At 36.5% G+C, this 19,979-nt stretch overlaps 1 protein-coding gene across 3 annotated transcripts in view; it reads right to left on the reverse strand.

Annotated features, from left to right (window-relative positions):
• LOC110452040 (peroxisome proliferator-activated receptor gamma coactivator 1-alpha-like) overlaps positions 1-19,979 on the reverse strand; it is a 23,334-nt gene continuing 3,355 nt past the window's right edge. The window contains exons 1-12 of one of the 3 annotated variants that reach the window (XM_021500304.1): positions 19,830-19,936; positions 12,960-13,101; positions 9,406-9,453; positions 8,972-9,044; positions 8,022-8,086; positions 5,737-7,009; positions 4,165-4,275; positions 3,718-3,793; positions 2,775-2,896; positions 1,702-1,760; positions 908-994; positions 1-297 (exon numbers count right to left, since the gene is read on the reverse strand). In XM_021500304.1, the coding sequence (XP_021355979.1) occupies positions 170-297; positions 908-994; positions 1,702-1,760; positions 2,775-2,896; positions 3,718-3,793; positions 4,165-4,275; positions 5,737-7,009; positions 8,022-8,086; positions 8,972-9,044; positions 9,406-9,453; positions 12,960-13,098 (2,181 nt within the window). In that variant the 5' untranslated portion in view covers positions 13,099-13,101; positions 19,830-19,936 and the 3' untranslated portion in view covers positions 1-169. Of the gene's footprint in view, positions 298-907; positions 995-1,701; positions 1,761-2,774; positions 2,897-3,717; positions 3,794-4,164; positions 4,276-5,736; positions 7,010-8,021; positions 8,087-8,971; positions 9,045-9,405; positions 9,454-12,959; positions 13,102-15,451; positions 15,853-19,829; positions 19,937-19,979 lie in introns of those variants that run through there. The other 2 variants (XM_021500305.1, XM_021500303.1) reach the window with 2 other exon arrangements.

Consider the following 19,979-nt stretch of genomic DNA (forward strand, 5'->3'; position numbering starts at 1 on the left):
GAGGTCGTGAAGTAGAATTAATTTACAGCATATCTTTACACAACCATACAACAAATGATTAATAATCCAACTTCATCACTACCTGCATTTATCACTGAATATAAATATTCATTTTCACATTCCCTGAATCATCTTACAATCTTGCATCACAAACATCCATCACCGGATATCAGGAGGATTTTTCAGTTTTCTTTTTCGCCTTTTTGGCCTGTTCAAGAAGCTGATCGAAGTCTAGGGGTTTTCTAGAATTCATATTCTGTAGTGGATTTAATTCCTCCATCTGTTCAATATCACCATCTGTACCAACAGAATAAAACTTGTATTATAATAATACTAATACTAATTTGAGGTTCTCATATACCGGTGTATCACAACTGAGTTCGTACGTCGTCTCAAGCAGTTCACAAATTATTATCTGTGGTTATAGAGTCTATGCAACCAGTCATTATCTTTCTCAACTCCCTGGGGAGCATACAGACGGTGCTGCCATTTCGGTGCTCAAAGCTAGCATGCAACAATTCTAGCACTGCCCAACCACATACTCATTTACAGCTGAGTAGACTAAAACAAGCGGAGTAAAGTATCTTGGTCAAGGATACAACACAGTGCCCCGAGGTGACTCAAACCCGTAACCCTCCGGTCATCAGCCCAGCGTTCTACCACTAGACTACCGTGCCTGTTTTATTAACAAAATCAGGGTAATCTTGACCTTTAATTAAATCATTAGCATGCATGGATTCTGGAATTGTTCTGTTGACATTTCCTTCATATTTTCCAAAAAGCTTTTCATGTCTAGTCATCTAGCACAATGGTAAATGATTGCTACAACTTGCTGCCAACCATTGTTCTATTTGTAATGGTTCAAGAATTTTTTCTTCATATTTTTTTTTCTTATTAAAGTACAAACCTAAATCTTCATATTCTGTCTCGCAGAACTTTCGACGACCTCCAAAGCACAGCTCGAATGGTGGGTCGTCTTTAAAGTCATTCCCCTCTGAAATGAAAATGTTGCTATTAGAAAAAGTGCAATGTACTAGAATATTTTATTTAAGGGACAAAGGACCATTTAGGTTTCACAGAATAAAAGTTCTTCCTGGAATGTGGAAACAGTACTTTAATTAAATGATGAACTACCCATATATATAGATATCCTACTTGCAATACAAATCACCTTTATGCTAACTATGAAAATAGAGCTTGATTAGATAATTGGTACTCGAGTGCATGAAAATATCGAGAGATAACTTGTACACAAGCTGTCTTATACAGAGTGACGTATGCACTGACAAAGCTATAACTATAACCCACTTTGCCAAATGTGAAACCTGCAGCAACTACATGTGTATATATATAAAAATGTGATTTGATGTGACTAACTAGAATCCAGCCATCTATATGAGTCTACCAAACAATGATATCAAGTGTTAACATAAACTTTGGAAATGCAACTTAAAAAGTTTAAATGCATTTTTGTACCAAGTATGAAAATAAGACAGCAGCTAAAAAAATGAGCCGAAACAAATTTGTTAAGTTTAAACTGTATACAAACAAAGTTTGGTTGCTGTGTATGCTACTGGCTGTGAAGTGTCTGTGACAAAAGCATGCTCTGAATCAAGGCTGCTTCAATTCAACTTCACTGCACAATAATTTTAAATCTTGTGGCTTTATATGAGAGATGGCCCCAATTAGCCTAAAACTTACTTTCTATGGCAGCGTAGGCATCACAGGTGTAGGAGAACGTCACAAAGCCGTAATTATCACTGCAAGTAAGAAACAACATATTAACATTTTTCAGAAGACTAATTTGATGAAGCTTAATTGAGGATCAAAATGTATGCTTTAAGAAAAGTAGGAACTTCTGGAAAATGTATTTTACAATTCCACTGTGCTTACTGAACTCATTCACCCATGAACTTTCATAATGTACTATTCCAACCTTTGAATTGGAAGAGTTCAAATGTGTCTTCAGGGGTGATTGAGTTAATGTCACATAACATGTACTGTATTTATCCCGAAATAAGCCATGGAGGCCAACACATAATCTATGTAGGGGGTGGGCTTATTTCAGGACAATGCTACAGCATTGGTTGTCATTAACACTGAACTGTGATAGATAGATGGACTTACTATCAGGCATGGTCTTGTGGTCAGGTAAAAACAGTAAACATATAACACAAACATACATTTTGGCAAGAGCTTATTTCAGATAAGAAATATCTATGAAATTATTTTCTAAGAGTCAAATCCACATCTACCAGAACACCGGTCCAAATGCAGGTTAATCGTCTCGGGTGTTATCAAAACAAAGTAAAACAAGTCACATTTCTTCTTATTGATATTTTAGATTTCATTTTTGATTGATTAAGCAATTTTGTATTGTGACAAAAAAATATGAAAACTAGAAAATGTCTGTAAAACATGAATGCCCGCCCCGCCCCCATCATCATGTGAAATTAGCTTCAGTGTTTGATGTTCTATAAATAGTTACAACCACTTTGATCTTGATACCCTGAAGTATGCTGGCCTTGACCTTGGAACCCTGAAACAACGATGTCGGAGGTATACTCATACTCAACCTTTGTATCAAGTTTGACGAAAATCCGTGAACGAATGAAGTTACTAAGTTTTACATTGAATCACACGGGATGCGACGTGACAGGACGGACATGGGCAACACTATATGCCCCCCATTTTACGGAAAGGGCATAAAAATGTCAACCTGAAAACAATATTTAGAAATACTGTCACAACATTTATAAGTAGCAGATACCTACCCATGCTCCCTGAAGTGTAGCTGTACATGTTCTATCTCTCCAAACCTCTGAAACCTTCTCCTCATGTCACTCCTTGTGAAGTCACCGGGTATTCGACCAACATAGATGATTCGTCGTTCATCCTGCAGACAAATAGACGCACCAGTATAAATCTAACTATTACCAGGTAATATCATAGACTTTTGAAGAAGTCAATACATTGTTATATGAATCATGAAGAAATATATATTAACAGCAAACCAAGTCCGAGGTCTAAATCATTCTTCTACGTCCATTTATCAAACAAGGTATGGACAACTCATTCACCCCTGAAGACACACTTGAACTTGAACTCTTCCAATTCAAAGGTTGGAATAGTTCATTATGAAATTTCAGGGTTGAACGAGTTAAATAGGAGACACCTATACATTATACATAAATATTAACAATTAATAATCAATTTGCTACACATAATCTACTTGATAATTTTTCACCGTTTGTCATCATCTATAAAACATTTTGCAGATGACTGACCAGACCATTAGATCTTTTGTGCTGAACAGCAATTGACTGGCAATTTCAAAAGCCCCTTTGTTAAATGAAATAAAGCTGTGGATATGATAATTCTTCAAAAAGTATTTTTTCGTTTTTTGGGCAAATTCTTTTCTGAAATTCCTTGGTTCAATGGAATAAAGGTGTTTAATTATATGATAATTCTCGGACAAGTATTTTCTATTTTTGATGAAGTTCTTTTCTGAGACCCCTTACTTGAAGTACTATGCTTCTGAACATTGTTTAGGCAATGGATTGGATTTTCTTAACCCTTTCACCACTGTAGACTAAAATTTACTCATCCAGATCAATGCATGGTAGAGTCTACTAAAGTTACATAGGGGTGAAAGGGTTAATAACTATTTGGTCCCATATGACATTGTAGATTTGCCAAGACTGTTTTTCCTCTTACCATCTGTTTTCTTTTCTCATGATCCCGTAGTTCTTTCTGTTCCAATCTCCTTTGTATTTGGTTAGGACTTAGATGTCTAAAATAAGAAAACAAAAAATTATAGTGCTCTTGTACTTTTCTTCTTAAATCTTTGACACATGTAAGGAGCATATATGGCTGGTCATCAAATACCACCGATTTTGCTCATTGTCCGACATGACCTACTGGTATACAGATTAAAGTAAAGCATGTTTCATGTAACCCTGGTAATATTAAGAAGTTATGGTGTGGAAATAATTAAGAAAACAAAAGGACCCCACACTGTAATACAACCCATTGAGACATAAATCTGATAGCTACCAAGGAGTAATTCGTAATTCTTTATTGATGGTAATATAAACTGATACAGTTTAAAGATACATCATTTACATTTAACTTAATTACAACAAATATTTAACTGTTTCTTACCTGTGTGATCTTTCTCGAGAGTGTGACCTTGACCTTGATCTATCATAGATGGATCTTGACCTTGACCTTGATCTTGAGTTCCAAGACCTTGAACGCGATCTGGAGCGTGACCTGGAATTCAGTAATGAATTTGTTGGAATTCAACCCATTGAATTTGTTTCATTACAAAATCGAACATTCCACTCATAATAAATTTTTTACACTGCCTGGATTAATTTTCCATTGCATAATCAGACAGACTTCATAATTAAAATCCATTTTATTGGTTAATAAGTGAATAATTGATAATAAATCATTGACCAAGCAACAACTGACATATTTCCACCTGTCAATCAAAATGGTCTAACAATGACAGGTGTATATATATACATACACACTGTTTAGGTAACCATACCAACACATGGAATTAATAAGAAAGCATGTGGCAAAGATCTGTTGTCACCTGGCATGGGTAGAACAGGTAATTGGAATAAAATGATGATTTCACAATAACTTTCAGAAAAGATTCAATCTTATATACGGATAAATCTTTCACATTTTTTTTTAATATAAAATACACGATTCAAAAAGGAGTTTTCTTATCGTCTGCAAAGGACATCGATAGGCCTATCGGCAGAGTGTGTACGCTTTGTTAAAGGTAGTCACTCAAACAGGTCCGACGAGGACCGCCAACAGCCAAATTAACCAGACATGAAAAACACTAGAACAATTGTGATTTCAGCAATTCTTCTTTGAAAAGAAAAGATCGGAATGTATTTGGCTGTTTTGAACCCATTAATATTTATTTTTTCAAATGCCAACTTTATTTTTATCGGTTCAATTTGCATGTATTTGACATTGTGAGTTCCCGCCGGTAAATAGTATCACACAAACTTGACTCTTTGCAATACACAAACTTGCAAACTTCGCCACTTTACTCGAGTTTATTTATCCGATTCTATCGTATAATATGATTTAAAGTATTAAACTTGCAATTTTTTGTAATGGTTAAATAGACAATGCAATCAGGAGTTATTCAACGAAATTAAACAGTTTATTGCTGCGAGCATATTTCAAAACATTTCCGAAAATCCCTGAAAAAATCACGATAAATCAAATGGTCGCGACCAAGGACTAGTTTTGGATTGTTCTCGAGTATCTACACCCCCCTTTATTGACACTTTCATTTCCCCATTAAAGTGCACACTATACGTGAATATTTACGGTAGTTGATGGTCAGACATAAAATATCTAAATCAATCAACAGCAATCCATAATATAACAGTCTACCTACACCCTTCGGGAGACTCAAAGGTGTCCGAGTCATACTAGGAACCTCTTTAGGTTATATGTAATTCCCGTGTGAAGTTTGGAACGCCTTCAGGTTGCATGTTATTCATGTTTGAAAAAGAAATTTATATCCAAGTCTCAGAACTTGTAATTAGCGCCTGGTATATTCCGACAGAAGCAAACACACGAAAGCTCTTCAGAGTGATAGGCAACAGATGTCAAAATCTGGGACTAAAACCGAAATTAATAATTACCGCTGGGGTTCCACCAGGGGCGATGTATCATTTGCGAAAAAATGCTTACCTTGACCGTGACCTTGAAGACGATGATGACCTAGAGCTTGACCTAGAATTGGATGAGTATGAGTATTTTCTTTCCCTCCTCCAAGATCTCTTTCTCTCTCTTGACTTTGACCTAGAGCATGACCTTGAGCGGGATCGAGATCTTGATGAGACCACTGAGGGTGACCTTGAACAACGACGAGAATCTATGACAAGTGATGGTGTCTGACTTCGACTAGAGTAGCCACTACTGCACATCTTATTACTGTCTTGAGAGGATTCAGAATTATTGCTCTTTTCAACTCCATTGCTGTTAGCATTATCATATTTGGTGCTGTTTGTAAAACAACTATAATATGCTGGCAGCTTATTGTACACAGAAGGGTCTCTTTTCGGGGAAGGATTCCTGGCAAAGTAATCCTCCAAGGTGATGCCTTTACGACCCGAGGCTGTGCGCCTGTATGTGATAGTCTTAGCCTGCTTGGCAGGTTTGTTGGGTATCGACAGAGCTGTGTAATACGCTGGAATTTTATCAAAGTATTTCTCCTCCTCCATCTCTTTAGGCTCTTCCTCTCTTGTAGTGTCTGCAGTATGTTTGCGATAGTTCCTCTTACCGTCTTTTGACTGTTTGAGTATTTCCACAAAAGCAGAACACTTGCTTCGACGAGTCTCGTTAGAGGTTTCAGCGGAAATGTTCTTGAGATCATCATCAACACTTTTTTCTAGTAGTTCATCTATATCCTGCTCAATCACTTCGGTGACTGCTGGGGGCTGTTCCTCCACATCACATATCACTACCTCTTCTGCCACTATCGGAAGCTCGTCTTTAAACTCACTCTCTAAAATCCTCAATGGTACATTCACACAGTAGTCATGATCAAGAATTCCAGTAAAGTAATCCTGATTTACTTCAAACTTCTCGTCTTCATTCTTTGATATTTCCTTATTAAACTCCAATTGAACAACAGGCATTTCAACCACATCAGTTTTATCAGAATTATCTCCCTTGGTCTTTTTTATAGTATCTATATTAGTAGGGAGAAGGGACACGCCTTTGAAGGAAGTGGCGTCTCCAGAACATGAACCTTGTGAGGTGGGCGTGTCAGGAGGCATGTTCTGTCCCATGATACGCTGTAGCTTTAATGGAGCACAATTTGTTGGCATTGCCATGGCCCTTCCTCTGCCTCTCTTGGAAGGCATGCCCAGTGGTAGCATAATGGTCGACTTCCTTTTCGTTCCAGCACGGATTTTATCGATAACATCTTTAGAAGGTGTAGTGTTTTCTTCATTTTCATCTGCGAAGGTAAAAATTTCAAACAATGAAATAACTCATTTTTTTTCAGATTATCTCTAAACTGATTTAATGGAATTGGGATACCGATGTTGCTAGCATTAGTCTTTGAATATATACCATAAATGAGTGAATGTCCACTAACAGGTAAGTCCACTTTTATTTTGGTTTATTATAGGTGGATGCCCATTGAGTTTATGCAATATATTACTGTTTAAAAATTACAAAACCCCAGAGGTTTCTTGTTTAGTACAAAAATAATCTGACATTTTCGATAATAACATCGGTGAAAGTGAATTCAAAATAAAGTACCAGAATAGTAACCAGTTTTGAACATCTGCTGGGCGCCAGGATAAATACCTCATGTAAAAGCCACATTTGGCCAACAACTGTTATGTTATGAATGAAATATTAATTATTTCATTCAAATAACTAAAAGGTAACTTATAGCTGTGTATGTATGTGTTAACAGTACTCATCCAGGAAAGGTAAACCCTGTGACCCCTTCATTTGAATGTAGACCCTTCTATAGAACATAAAAGAATAGAATATCCAAGGTAAGCTTACAGCCAATAGGGATGGGTTTTTTGTGTGTTATATCCACTACTCATTTTTAATAACAAGGTAAACAGCAAACACTTAATTAAGTTCATGAGGAATCCATTTTTAACATTTTCTTCTGTTGTAGTTGATAACAGCACTGATTTTCTTAAACTTTCTTCATCATGTTACAATTGGGTAGATCTGTCAAATGTTGAATTATCATCTAATCCTTTAACTAAAATTTGCTGCATTTGTTTTTCTTAGGTTTTCAAGACAGTAATTTTTTTCACAAAGACTGGTGGAATTGCAGGTGTTGATGAATAGACTTTTTAAGTCTATCATGGGATGCACCAGAACGACATCGGATCACTAGGTACATCACATTTATTAAACAAATGACTCTGGTTCGATCGATTGAAAACCAAAGCACCCTGTGTAATAAAGATTGGTGTGACAATAATATTTACGCTTACTTGAAAAGAGATCCAAGCTTTCCAGTGAGGTAGTACTGGGGACTGGCTGACTTGAAGTCTTCCTGCTGAAACAGTTAAAATATCATCAATTATATGTCATACCTCAGGTCTAAATTATCATATTATTTGCTTTCCATTTTCCCATTCACAATTTATAGGTTTGGTAAATGTTCAGGGGAAAGATCCCCCCCCCCCCCCCCCAATTCAGTACCATATATCATGCAATAAGCCCACTAGAGCTGTCACGATACACTTTACCCACGATATGATACGTATCTCAATATTTCTACCACAAATCCATTATTTCGATTCGACACACCTTTATTTAAAAAAAAAAGAAAAAAAAGGGATATATATAAGCCGTTGATACACGGAAACCCAAAGTGTTTCCACACTTTTGATTTGAAGCTTGCCGGAGCATCACAAATTTTTATTTCCTTACCGCTTTGTGCAAATTGCATTCTCACAGGCGATTGGCTGAGGGTTTAGGGATCAGCCAATGAAATTGAACGTCTCAGATATTTCGGCTGAAGCGACATACACTAATATTCAGATCGTGCTGTATCAAAATCAGGAAAAATACACCGTGAATCGAATCGAACATAAATAATCAGGATACAAGTGCATCGCGGTGACTAGTGACGCCTCTAAAGCCCACCCATACTTATCCAAGCTCAATGTTAATATCAACAAATGCTATTTCATTGTAATGTATTCCCCCCTTTATATTGGCCTTTTGAGCTCACTGCATGGTAAAAGTACGGGTATATTCTGAGGATGTCACTCAGTTATTTTTGTTTTACACAGCTTTGGTATAATTAAATACTTATACATCATATGAATCGAAAAGACTTGTTTTATTTTTCCGCAATTTCGTAGCCGGCAGGAAAAGTCTTTCAAGTCAAATAACAATAATATGGTTATTATTTTTCAAATCACTGATTATGTACCTTGCTTGACTAGATTCTGGGATGGAGTTAAGACTTGGTTGTGTAGGATCGGTGTCACCTAGGGATTGTGAAGCTGAAATATAAAACATCCTCAATTCATCTGAAGCAATTTTTTTTATTTTTTATTTTTTTATTTCAATACAGTTTTCATCTGCAAACGCTCTAATTCGGATTCAACTATTTTCCTATCATTTCATAGAAAGTAGTAGATTTATATGGATATATTTTTATGGTTTCAAATACTTCATGTGTAAAAGTGATTAGTACAACATAAAATCTTTGTGATTAACAAGATATTGATTCAACCAAATGTTAAAGCACTTAAAAACAAACTTGGTTGCCTGGGGACCAAAAACGACCTGGAGAAATCTCATTTCCTAATTTAATAAGATTTTGATCAGGTGATCGTTAGTGAAATTTAATTCTGAACCTACCTTCTTCAAACTGCTTCAGCAGACTCCCCATGTCTGTAGCTTCTATACCTGATGTGAAACAAGAAACAACTTTGTTAAGTGTGTTAACACTAAGTATTGTAGAGTACAATAGATATTCCTGCGAAGTGTTAAATTCAGTAAAATTTGTCAAGTAGAAGTCTCTTTTTCTTCAAAACTTACCAGTGTCCATCATTCATATCAAACAGAAGTAAAATCCAGAGTGGGGACTTGAGGACTTGTATATAATTATATATATATACCCTGTAACTTTAACTCACCCCTGAAATTTCATAATGAAATATTCCAATCTTTGAATTAGAAGAGTTCAAATGTGTCTTCAGGGGTGAGTGAGTTAAAAAAGATAAACACATGTTACATGCATCATATAGATCTAGCTCTACACAAATATGCAACATATGACTCACACATGCTTTAGTCTACAAAGCATCTCGCATGATTTAAAATGCAGATTAATTGGATACAGGTCTACATCTACAGTAAATGGAATAAGAATAGGGTGGATCAATAACTGATGTTCCTAAGCTATTTTGAGCAATTGAAATACAATGATAGTGTTCAATATGCTGATAAAAGATCTACATAAAACATTTTAAACACTGTGCTTGACATTTATACCTGCGTAGCATTTTACCACTGGTCTCCACGAAGCCTATTGATATACTGTATTTGCAAACAGTATTAAACCTCAATTTCTAAGTTTGATGTTTTGCAGACATTATTGTAATATTATGATAATGCAAATGAATCCCCTTTACTGGAGACAGCTTACTTGTGAGAAACCATACGTATTGAAACAGTTTTAACAGATACGAGATCCTCTACTGAAAACTTCAGAGACCCTAGACCTGTTTACTCATTATCAAATTCGATCAGATCCAGATTCCCCTACACTGGGTACAACAACTTCGTCATAGACCCTAGACCTGTAAACTCCGTACTCGCCGTTACATCAAGACGGGTCTTAGATCCCCTACACTGGGTACAACAACTTCGCCATAGACCCTAGACCTGTAAACTCAGTACTCGCTGTTACATCAAGACGGATCTTAGATCCCCTACACTGGGGACAACAACTTCGTCATAGACCCTAGACCTGTACACTCAGTACTCGCCGTTACATCAGACGGATCTTAGATCCTCTACTGAAAACTTCAGAGACCCTAGACCTGTTTACTCATTATCAAATTCGATCAGATCCAGATTCCCCTACACTGGGTACAACAACTTCGTCATAGACCCTAGCCCTGTAAACTCAGTCCTCGCCGTTACATCAAGACGGATCTTAGATCCCCTACACTGAGTACAACAACTTCGTCATAGACCCTAGACCTGTACACTCAGTACTCGCCGTTACATCAGACGGATCTTAGATCCTCTACTGAAAACTTCAGAGACCCTAGACCTGTTTACTCATTATCAAATTCGATCAGATCCAGATTCCCCTACACTGGGTACAACAACTTCGTCATAGGCCCTAGACCTGTAAACTCAGTACTCGCCGTTACATCAAGACGGATCCTAAATCCCCTACACTGGGTACAACAACTTCGTCATAGACCCGAGACCTGTAAACTCAGTACTCGCCGTTACATCAGACTGGTCTTAGATACCCTACACTGGGTAAAACAACTTCGCCATAGACCCTAGACCTGTAAACTCAGTACTCGCCATTACATCAAGACGGATCTTAGATCCCCTACACTGGGGACAACAACTTCGTCATAGACCCTAGACCTGTACACTCAGTACTCGCCGTTACATCAGACGGATCTTAGATCCACTACACTGGGTACAACAACTCCATCATAGACCCTAGACCTGTAAACTCAGTACTCGCTGTTACATCAAGACGGATCTTAGATCCCCTACACTGGGGACAACAACTTCGTCATAGACCCTAGACCTGTACACTCAGTACTCGCCGTTACATCAGACGGATCTTAGATCCTCTACTGAAAACTTCAGAGACCCTAGACCTGTTTACTCATTATCAAATTCGATCAGATCCAGATTCCCCTACACTGGGTACAACAACTTCGTCATAGGCCCTAGACCTGTAAACTCAGTACTCGCCGTTACATCAGACGGCTCTTAGATACCCTACACTGGGTACAACACCTTCGTCATAGACCCTAGACCTGTAAACTCAGTACTCGCCGTTACATCAAGACGGATCCTAAATCCCCTACACTGGGTACAACAACTTCGTCATAGGCCCTAGACCTGTAAACTCAGTACTCGCCGTTACATCAGACTGGTCTTAGATACCCTACACTGGGTAAAACAACTTCGCCATAGACCCTAGACCTGTAAACTCAGTACTCGCTGTTACATCAAGACGGATCTTAGATCCCCTACACGGGGTACAACAACTTCGTAATAGACCCTAGACCTGGAAACTCAGTACTCGCCGTTACATCAAGACGGATCCTAAATCCCCTACACTGGGTACAACAACTTCGTCATAGTCCCTAGACCTGTAATCTCAGTACTCGCCGTTACATCAAGACGGATCTTAGATCCCCTACACTGAGTACAACAACTTCGTCATAGACCCTAGACCTGTAAAATCAGTACTCGCCGTTACATCAGACGGATCTTAGATCCCCTATACTGTGTACAACAACTTCGTCATAGACCCTAGACCTGTAAACTCAGTACTCGCCATTACATCAAGACGGATCTTAGATCCCCTACACTGAGTACAACAACTTCGTCATAGACCCTAGACCTGTAAACTCAGTACTCGCCGTTACATCAAGACGGATCTTAGATCCCCTACACCGGGTACAACAACTTCGTCATAGACCCTAGAACAACTTCGTCATAGACCCTAGACCTGTAAACTCAGAACTCGCCGTTACATCAAGACGGATCTTAGATCCCCTACACCGGGTACAACAACTTCGTCATAGACCCGAGACCTGTAAACTCAGTACTCGCCGTTACATCAAGACGGATCTTAGATCCCCTACACCGGGTACAACAACTTCGTCATAGACCCGAGACCTGTAAACTCAGTACTCGCCGTTACATCAAGACGGATCTTAGATCCCCCTACACTTTGGTTAAGAAACCCTGCGTGGTCTCCATTTAATACAGATACCATTCACTGAAGGATACAGGTAGATTATGAGAAACCCTGCTTTATCTCCATTCAATCCAGATGAATTCCCTATTGTGAAGGATACAGATAGATTCTGTGAAAACCTGTTTACTTACCATTCAATACAGACAAATGTTCTACATTTGGAATGGCTAACATATATGACTGAGAAACCACCAAGAGTCATGTTGACTCGCCATTAGTCAGACAGTTCCGGTATCCCCTATACTGCAGGATAAAGATAACCTATGAAAATCACCCTCTACTTACCATTTGAACACTGATCAAGAAGCCAGAGTGAGATAGCCTACTTTATATAGAAGAGAAACCCTGAAGACCTACCATTCATGTTAACTTACCAATTAATACAGACAGATCCCCTATACATGATAGGAAAACTTAAGAGAAACCATTCATGTTGACTCACCATTCAATCCAGGTAAGTCCCCTATACTGGGTACATCGAGAAGACCGTCATGTTGGAATTGAGCCAGACCTGCAATTCCATCCAACCCAAAAGAATCAGGGTGAAAATCAGCCAAATCCATTGATCTGTTTTTTATCATAAACTGCAAAAATAAAACCAGGAAATGATGAAGATATATTAAGGATACTTACAACACAATGTCAAAGTTATGAAAAATCTGTAAATTATTAACAGACCTATGAAAACATATGTTTGAGAAAGGGTAATTTATAATCTCTGGTGATATCAGTTGGGAAGAATTTGTAAAATGCTTTTCAAGACCCTTGTGAAAAGGTATGCATTTTGAGAGAATGATCCAACATTTTTGGTATTAATTTCATTTAAGTGTATTATGTCAAAATCTCCAAAATGAAGCCCTGGTTCCAAGACAAAATGGCACTTCCCTGGGACAAGCGTTTTTGTGTCGGTACTTAATATATGCTACATTCTATTCTTTGAACCATTGTTTATTTTTACATATTTAAAATTAAAATGTCATTTTGTTTTAATAGTCTTCGATTGCTTATTTGTATTGTCACATTAACAATGATTATTTACTGTAAACCTTGTCGGGAAGTGTGTCATACTTTCCATAATCATCAACAGAGTCGGCCAACTAAGTTATTGTTAACACTAGTGACCTCTTTGTTAAGAAACGGGTCAGGTAAAAATTATGTATGTTTTTGCGACCAGCAAGTACATGTAGTATCAAATAACTGACCTCAGTGTAGTTTATGTATGTGAATTACAGACCTCCACCTCACAACTAAACTTTCTTTTCAGAATGCAGAATCTAAGACCCGAGATTTTATGAAAAATGTTTTAAAAACAAATATAAAAAGTCAGTGTTTTTTGGTCAGTTTAACAGCCGAACACAGGCTGTTTCTCACAGCAAAAAAATGCCTCATTTTTCCAAAATGACAAAAAAAATGAGAAATATATTCCAAAATTCAATAAAAATATTTGTTTTGCCCCAATTCAAAAAGGAACAGGCTGTGTTGTAAAATTAAGGAAAACAAAAATACTGAATGTGACTTAAGGGGCCTAACTGAATTATTTCAATGTTTGATAAATGGAGAGGCAAATGTATGTATTCCAGAACTATTTTCAACAACATTGAGTCTAGATTTTGTTTTGTAGATGTATTTGGGGTACTATTGAAAGTTATGACAAAACGGAAATAGGAAAGCTGTTTAATTATTTCTTAAGATGGGTTTTAAGTTATTTTAATCTTTGCTCAACAGAGTGGCAGGTATTGTGTCTGAGAACGGGACAGTATTCTCCATACTTAGCAGAGTGAGGCAAAGATTTTTCATCATAAGTTGAGGTACTATTTCAATGTGGAGCCAAGCAAATACGAGGGAAGATATTTTATTAGATGTTGTATTTTACTGCCAAGCGAATCAAGGCAAATAATCATTCTCATAATTTCTTGTGACATTGGAATGGGTTACTTAATCCCTTCCCTTAGGCTTGCAGTCCTCCAACTTGAACTGAACTGCCTATGGTGTGGTCCTGTAGTTTTCTTTTCTGATTACTCATATGACTACTTCAATAAATCCCCTTTTCTGCTGGACAAATTATGGCCCTACATTCGTTATTGTTTGAATGAGCAAATGCAAGATGTTTGATTAAATCTTTAGAGCAAGCCACTGGCTGTAGTCAAGACCAAATTTCTTCATGAAAACGTAATGATATATTCTGTCCTTTGGCGATAAGCCCACCTCATACTTTTGACACATTTTCATCCACAGGCCCATCAGCTCATCACCAGTGAAATATGGTACATAACAATAAATATTTTTCGGGTTTATGAGGTAGCCAAGGTTGACAACACACTGTGTTCAGTCCCATTTTCTTCCATATTGCATAATGTGGATGTCATACAGCAGTAGCTTAGCCTTTACATAAAAACAAGTCAGACAGGTACCATGACATAATGTGGATGACATACATCAATAGCTTAGCCTTTACATAAAAACAAGTCGGACAGGTACAATGACATCCTAAATATGTGTACAAGTCATTTTATAGAACCATGGCCTGTATAAATAGACTGTACTTGCAATCTAATGACTTTTTGTAACGTGCATGTATTACATGGTTATCGCATGTACTAGGTATTCACAAATTTTAACAAGCTATAACACACTGCATAATATACTGCAAGTAGAATCGTGCCAAAAACTGTACACAAGTAAACAGGCCATTGACTCTTTAGTGTAAAACTGAAATGGGTTTGTACATGTAGAGCTCTATTCCAGTCCACTGATCAACATACAATTCTACACATTCTGATTTTTAAAATTCTAGTCAGTACATGTGTTGTTTACAGATTTATACATCAATGATATCTAGGACAATTTGGAGTGTTAGATATTACATGTTATTAAAGACAATTACAAAAAGCAAAAGTAAAGAAGTGAAAATCTTTTTCAGAGATGACTACTTACTGTTAATGATTATCACTGATAAGAAGTCCTTACACTTAACCTGACTTGCACATGTTCCCAAGCTGTCCAGGGTATTTATTCCAGTATGTATTGAAGTTTTCCAATATATTATCTGCTTTATCAATTTGCTAGGTATTGTTATTTGATTTAAAATATATTTATCACATAATGTACTGTGTTAATATCCAGTGAATATATCCATGTCATTTTTGTGTGTGTATGAACACATGCAATATGACCTATCAGCCCTGCGATTGGTTGGAAGTTTCAATTGTTCCGTCACACCTTGGACAAGTACATGACATCATAGACTTCCGCACTGGAGTAAAAATGGCGGCTTTTTACACTTCAAGGTTGCATAAGATTGTCAATTTACACAAAAAAATGCCACAAATCTTGATTTAATATGTGATAAAAATGATCTATTTATGAAACTCGTCACAAATTTTTCATTTTAGCTCGCCAGAGGCTTGCTAAATTGAATTTTTTTTAAAGACTTGTTTCATAAATCTCATATGAAATGGAAACTCATACAAGATCCTACATAAATGTGAAAAAAGAAAGAGATACATTGATAGGGCCAAACAAAACAATTGTGTTTCCCATTTCTGCCCTAAAATACATAAGGGAATCGATTGTTTGCAAAAAACTGTGATTCAAAAAGTATTTTTACTACAGTTAATGTGTAAGAATCTTATTTATGATTAATTTAAAAAGTGCTAGATCAGGAACTTAGTGTCGCTGAACATAAACAGCTCTATGGCCAAATATTCCTGTTATTGATCATTCCGTGTTCTCCCCAGAAATTATTTTGATGCGCTATGGTATCTATTTTTTAACCCTTCCATCACAGCACGGCAAATCATTTACGCTTCGCAATCTATCAATTGTGCACGAAGCCACTCAACATGAGTAAAAATGTTCTTGCCTTTTTCCTTTCCTTTAATTTTTTTAATACCTACAAAAAAATAGGCCTACTCAAGAAAATGGATAGTTTTAGTAAATACTTCAGCATTTTCCCCCCAAGAATATCATCATAGAAATAAATTATAATAACATTCCAACCAAAGGTATTATTTATTTTGACAAGTTACCGATTAATTTTAAAAATTCATTTAAAAAAATCCCTTAGTTATGAAATTAACCAGGCCTAGATACCTTTTATCATAAAGTAAACAAAAAAAATCTAAATTTTATCACAACAATGCCGTTTTCAGTGATATAGTTATCAAACTGAATTATTGTATTTATCCAGTAAAAGTAATAATTTGTTGTTACTGTCAACCATGTGCTATTTATAAATTTGGCGCCAAAATGATTAAGGCGACTCATCCATGTTTCAAAAGCTACTGCATCACAGATTATGTAACATTATTCAGGTTATCAAAACAACATGGCCACCACATGCAGTCTGCTCACTTAAGATCCATCTTATTGTAGCCAAATTTATTTCAAGTTTTCTAAAAGTTGTATCGGCGGTCTTTTGTTGATAAAGGCTTCTCACATAGCTTCCTTATTTCAAGCATTTACATTTGATGGTCGAAAACAATGCAGCAAAGGTAGGTAGGTCAGCAGATGTTTTGCATTTTACTGAAAGCTACAGTACTGTCTGAATTTCTCTGTGTTTGTATTTCAGTCACCTATGAAAATCAAAACGTAGACTGAAGCCTTGATAATTAACAGACATCATTAATTATAATTAGACGAATTACACACTGGTAATTGTGGTCTATTGTAAACGTTTAACACCTAGGCCTGTATACGTTCACATTCCCACAGGTCAATCTACCCGCAGAGCAGAGTTCGTTGATCAAGGTGTCGATCGTAGGGAACAATAAAAAGCTAGTCTAATGAGGGTGTCACTCAGTAGTCCTTACAATGTACACCAAAAACTTGGTTTGTACTTTGGTTACTAGACATTCTTATTCAAGGATGTGGTCAATCATGTGTTTTGACATATGTTGTGTTAAACATGACTGGCAAAATCTACTAGAGGCCCTTGGGCCTTAACGGTCACCTGATATATTTATACAGAGAGTTGATTTTGTTTTTAACATGAACAGAAATATTATTCAAAGTGACAAAAAACAATAAAACCACCTTACTCAATATCTAGCATCCATATTTCAGACTAAAAAGGATTTGAAACTAGCACCTCCGATTCTTAACAAGGAAAATGAAGAAATTTTAGAACACTTGACTCCTTTGAGCCCCACCCTACAGCCCTTGGGGGTAGGGCTGGCTCAAAATTTTCAAAGTATCAAACTGTCAATTCAAGGTTATAATTCCAATCAAGTTATTAACATGTAATATTCAAAGTATCCTTATATTTACAATATTTTCTTTTAACAATAACCATTAAAAGAGTCGAATACAAGCATTTACCTTGTGTAATCTGCGTTCAAAATTATTTTCACGTCATGTTAATCCATGCGAAACAGCCATTCGGAAAAGCCGCTGACAGACAACTAAACCCCGCCCATGGCCACTTTATCCGGGACAACAAAGGAAAAAGTTCCTCCATTTCAATATTTCTATTCACATAAAATATCTAATTCATACAATATCTTCATAATTGTATTAGTAGGTAATGGAATAAATAATTTTATATTGAAATTGAGGTACTGGGGCAAAATACTAATGATCGCGGACGTCCATCATTTAAAAGTGATGTGCCCAAAGGCGGGAAATAGAGAGTGCTACCATGTCGTCGAGCGATAGTGACTAGCCTGGACCTGGTGGAAGTTGAATGTCCAGTTATTGACAAGCTCACCGGTGTCTGGCAAGTGGGCTTACTGGAGCCTAAAGCAATTACCACTGGATCCTTTGAACATGGTCAATAGGTTATTAATTGAAGGAACTACTGTACTGGGATAGTAACCAGACTGAATGTCCTGTAAGAAAACTGTATTTCGCATGGACTGAATTTGTATGTTACAATAGTACTATTAGACTACTTGTCAACCAGCGATGGGGACCGTTCTTGAAAGCTCTTTTTATTGCGACCATACATACTTAAATATCACAACCTAATTCTTTTCTGTAAATAAAGTTTATAACCAGTTAGTCTATGATAACATTACCACCATGACGTTTTTTGTCAATGATGTGCAAGTCAACTGTACATTTCAAATTCCAATATGAACAGGAGGTTAGTTAAGCTTTATTTACCAAGGTTTTTTGTACAGCTAATGAAAATAAACTGTTTAATTTTTACATCCATTAATTACAAATTGTTTGATGTAAGCTCAGACTGCAGGAGCCTGAAGTTCTGTCAATAATGAATAATAACAGTAAAACAAAAATATACCTATAATATGCTTATTTTTTAACCATAATAAAGTCATTTTTTGTATTACTGTTATTATTGATTATTGACAGAACTTCAGGCTCCTGTGGCAAAATTACCATATATAACATACAAAGAAATAATCTCTGGGTTGCGAATATCCATCCAGCCTGTTAACAACATTTACATTTTGGATTATTATACAACGAACGGTCGGACAATGTGTCTGATGGTAAACCTGTATTTACTCTAAATTAACCGGGAGTGATGTCAACATAAAAAAAATACAAACAGGTCGCTGACATCGCTTCGTTTTCAATGATGCCAACGATGATGACTAAGTTATATTACTGACTATTGGTAACATATGTACAGGTCCAGTACACTCTGCCGATTGAGCTATATAGCTGTAAAGACCTATAATAGCTCTATTGACCTATCTGAAATAGGTCTTTTGAGCTATTTTCAAGTGATTTTCTTTTTTAAGGAAAACGGAACGAAGTCGCATTTAAAAGAAGATTGTATCATTAAGTTGATAACAAAAGACATTAAATATAAGTATTCTTTTTAAAAAATAATGATGTAAAGAAATCGGAAATTTTACATTTATGAAAAATGAAAATAAACATCTAACTGTATGCTTTTTGTAGTCAACATTACCAATAACCTTATTGTTTTATGCGACATTGCTTTAATTTAATGAAATTTGAAATCTGAGAAAATATAGCTCAATACAGCTATAATTTATAGGTGTATATAGCTATATAGGTCTTTATAGCTATATAGCTCAATCGGCAGAGTGTACTGGACCTGATGTATATTAAATAGAAAGATATTGCGACACAATCATAACCGAGCAGTATTCAGTCATTATCGCAAACAATATACGCATGTTATTTTACTGTCGCGAAGAATGTGGCGAAAACTCGCCATGTACATTGCGTGCTCCACGTGCAAAGTAAATCAGCTCGCGAGGTGCACGTGGTCGCAACTACTTGTAACATTTATCGTTCTAGGAATCTACTGAAACAAAAACAGTTATATCCTGCAATTTCAACGTATTTAATAAGATGTATAACACAATATTACCTTACAAATGGAATGCGAGCCTGTCTGTCATATCAACATCACTGGCTGTGGGATGTTCAGACTAAATTATTTTTGACAATACTTCAGCCCTCACCTCATTTTGATGTCACTTCCGGTGATGACGAAATACATCTCGTATATTCCCGCTAT

Source organism: Mizuhopecten yessoensis, unplaced genomic scaffold (assembly GCF_002113885.1).
Source record: "Mizuhopecten yessoensis strain PY_sf001 unplaced genomic scaffold, ASM211388v2 scaffold6363, whole genome shotgun sequence".
NCBI lineage: Eukaryota > Metazoa > Mollusca > Bivalvia > Pectinida > Pectinidae > Mizuhopecten > Mizuhopecten yessoensis.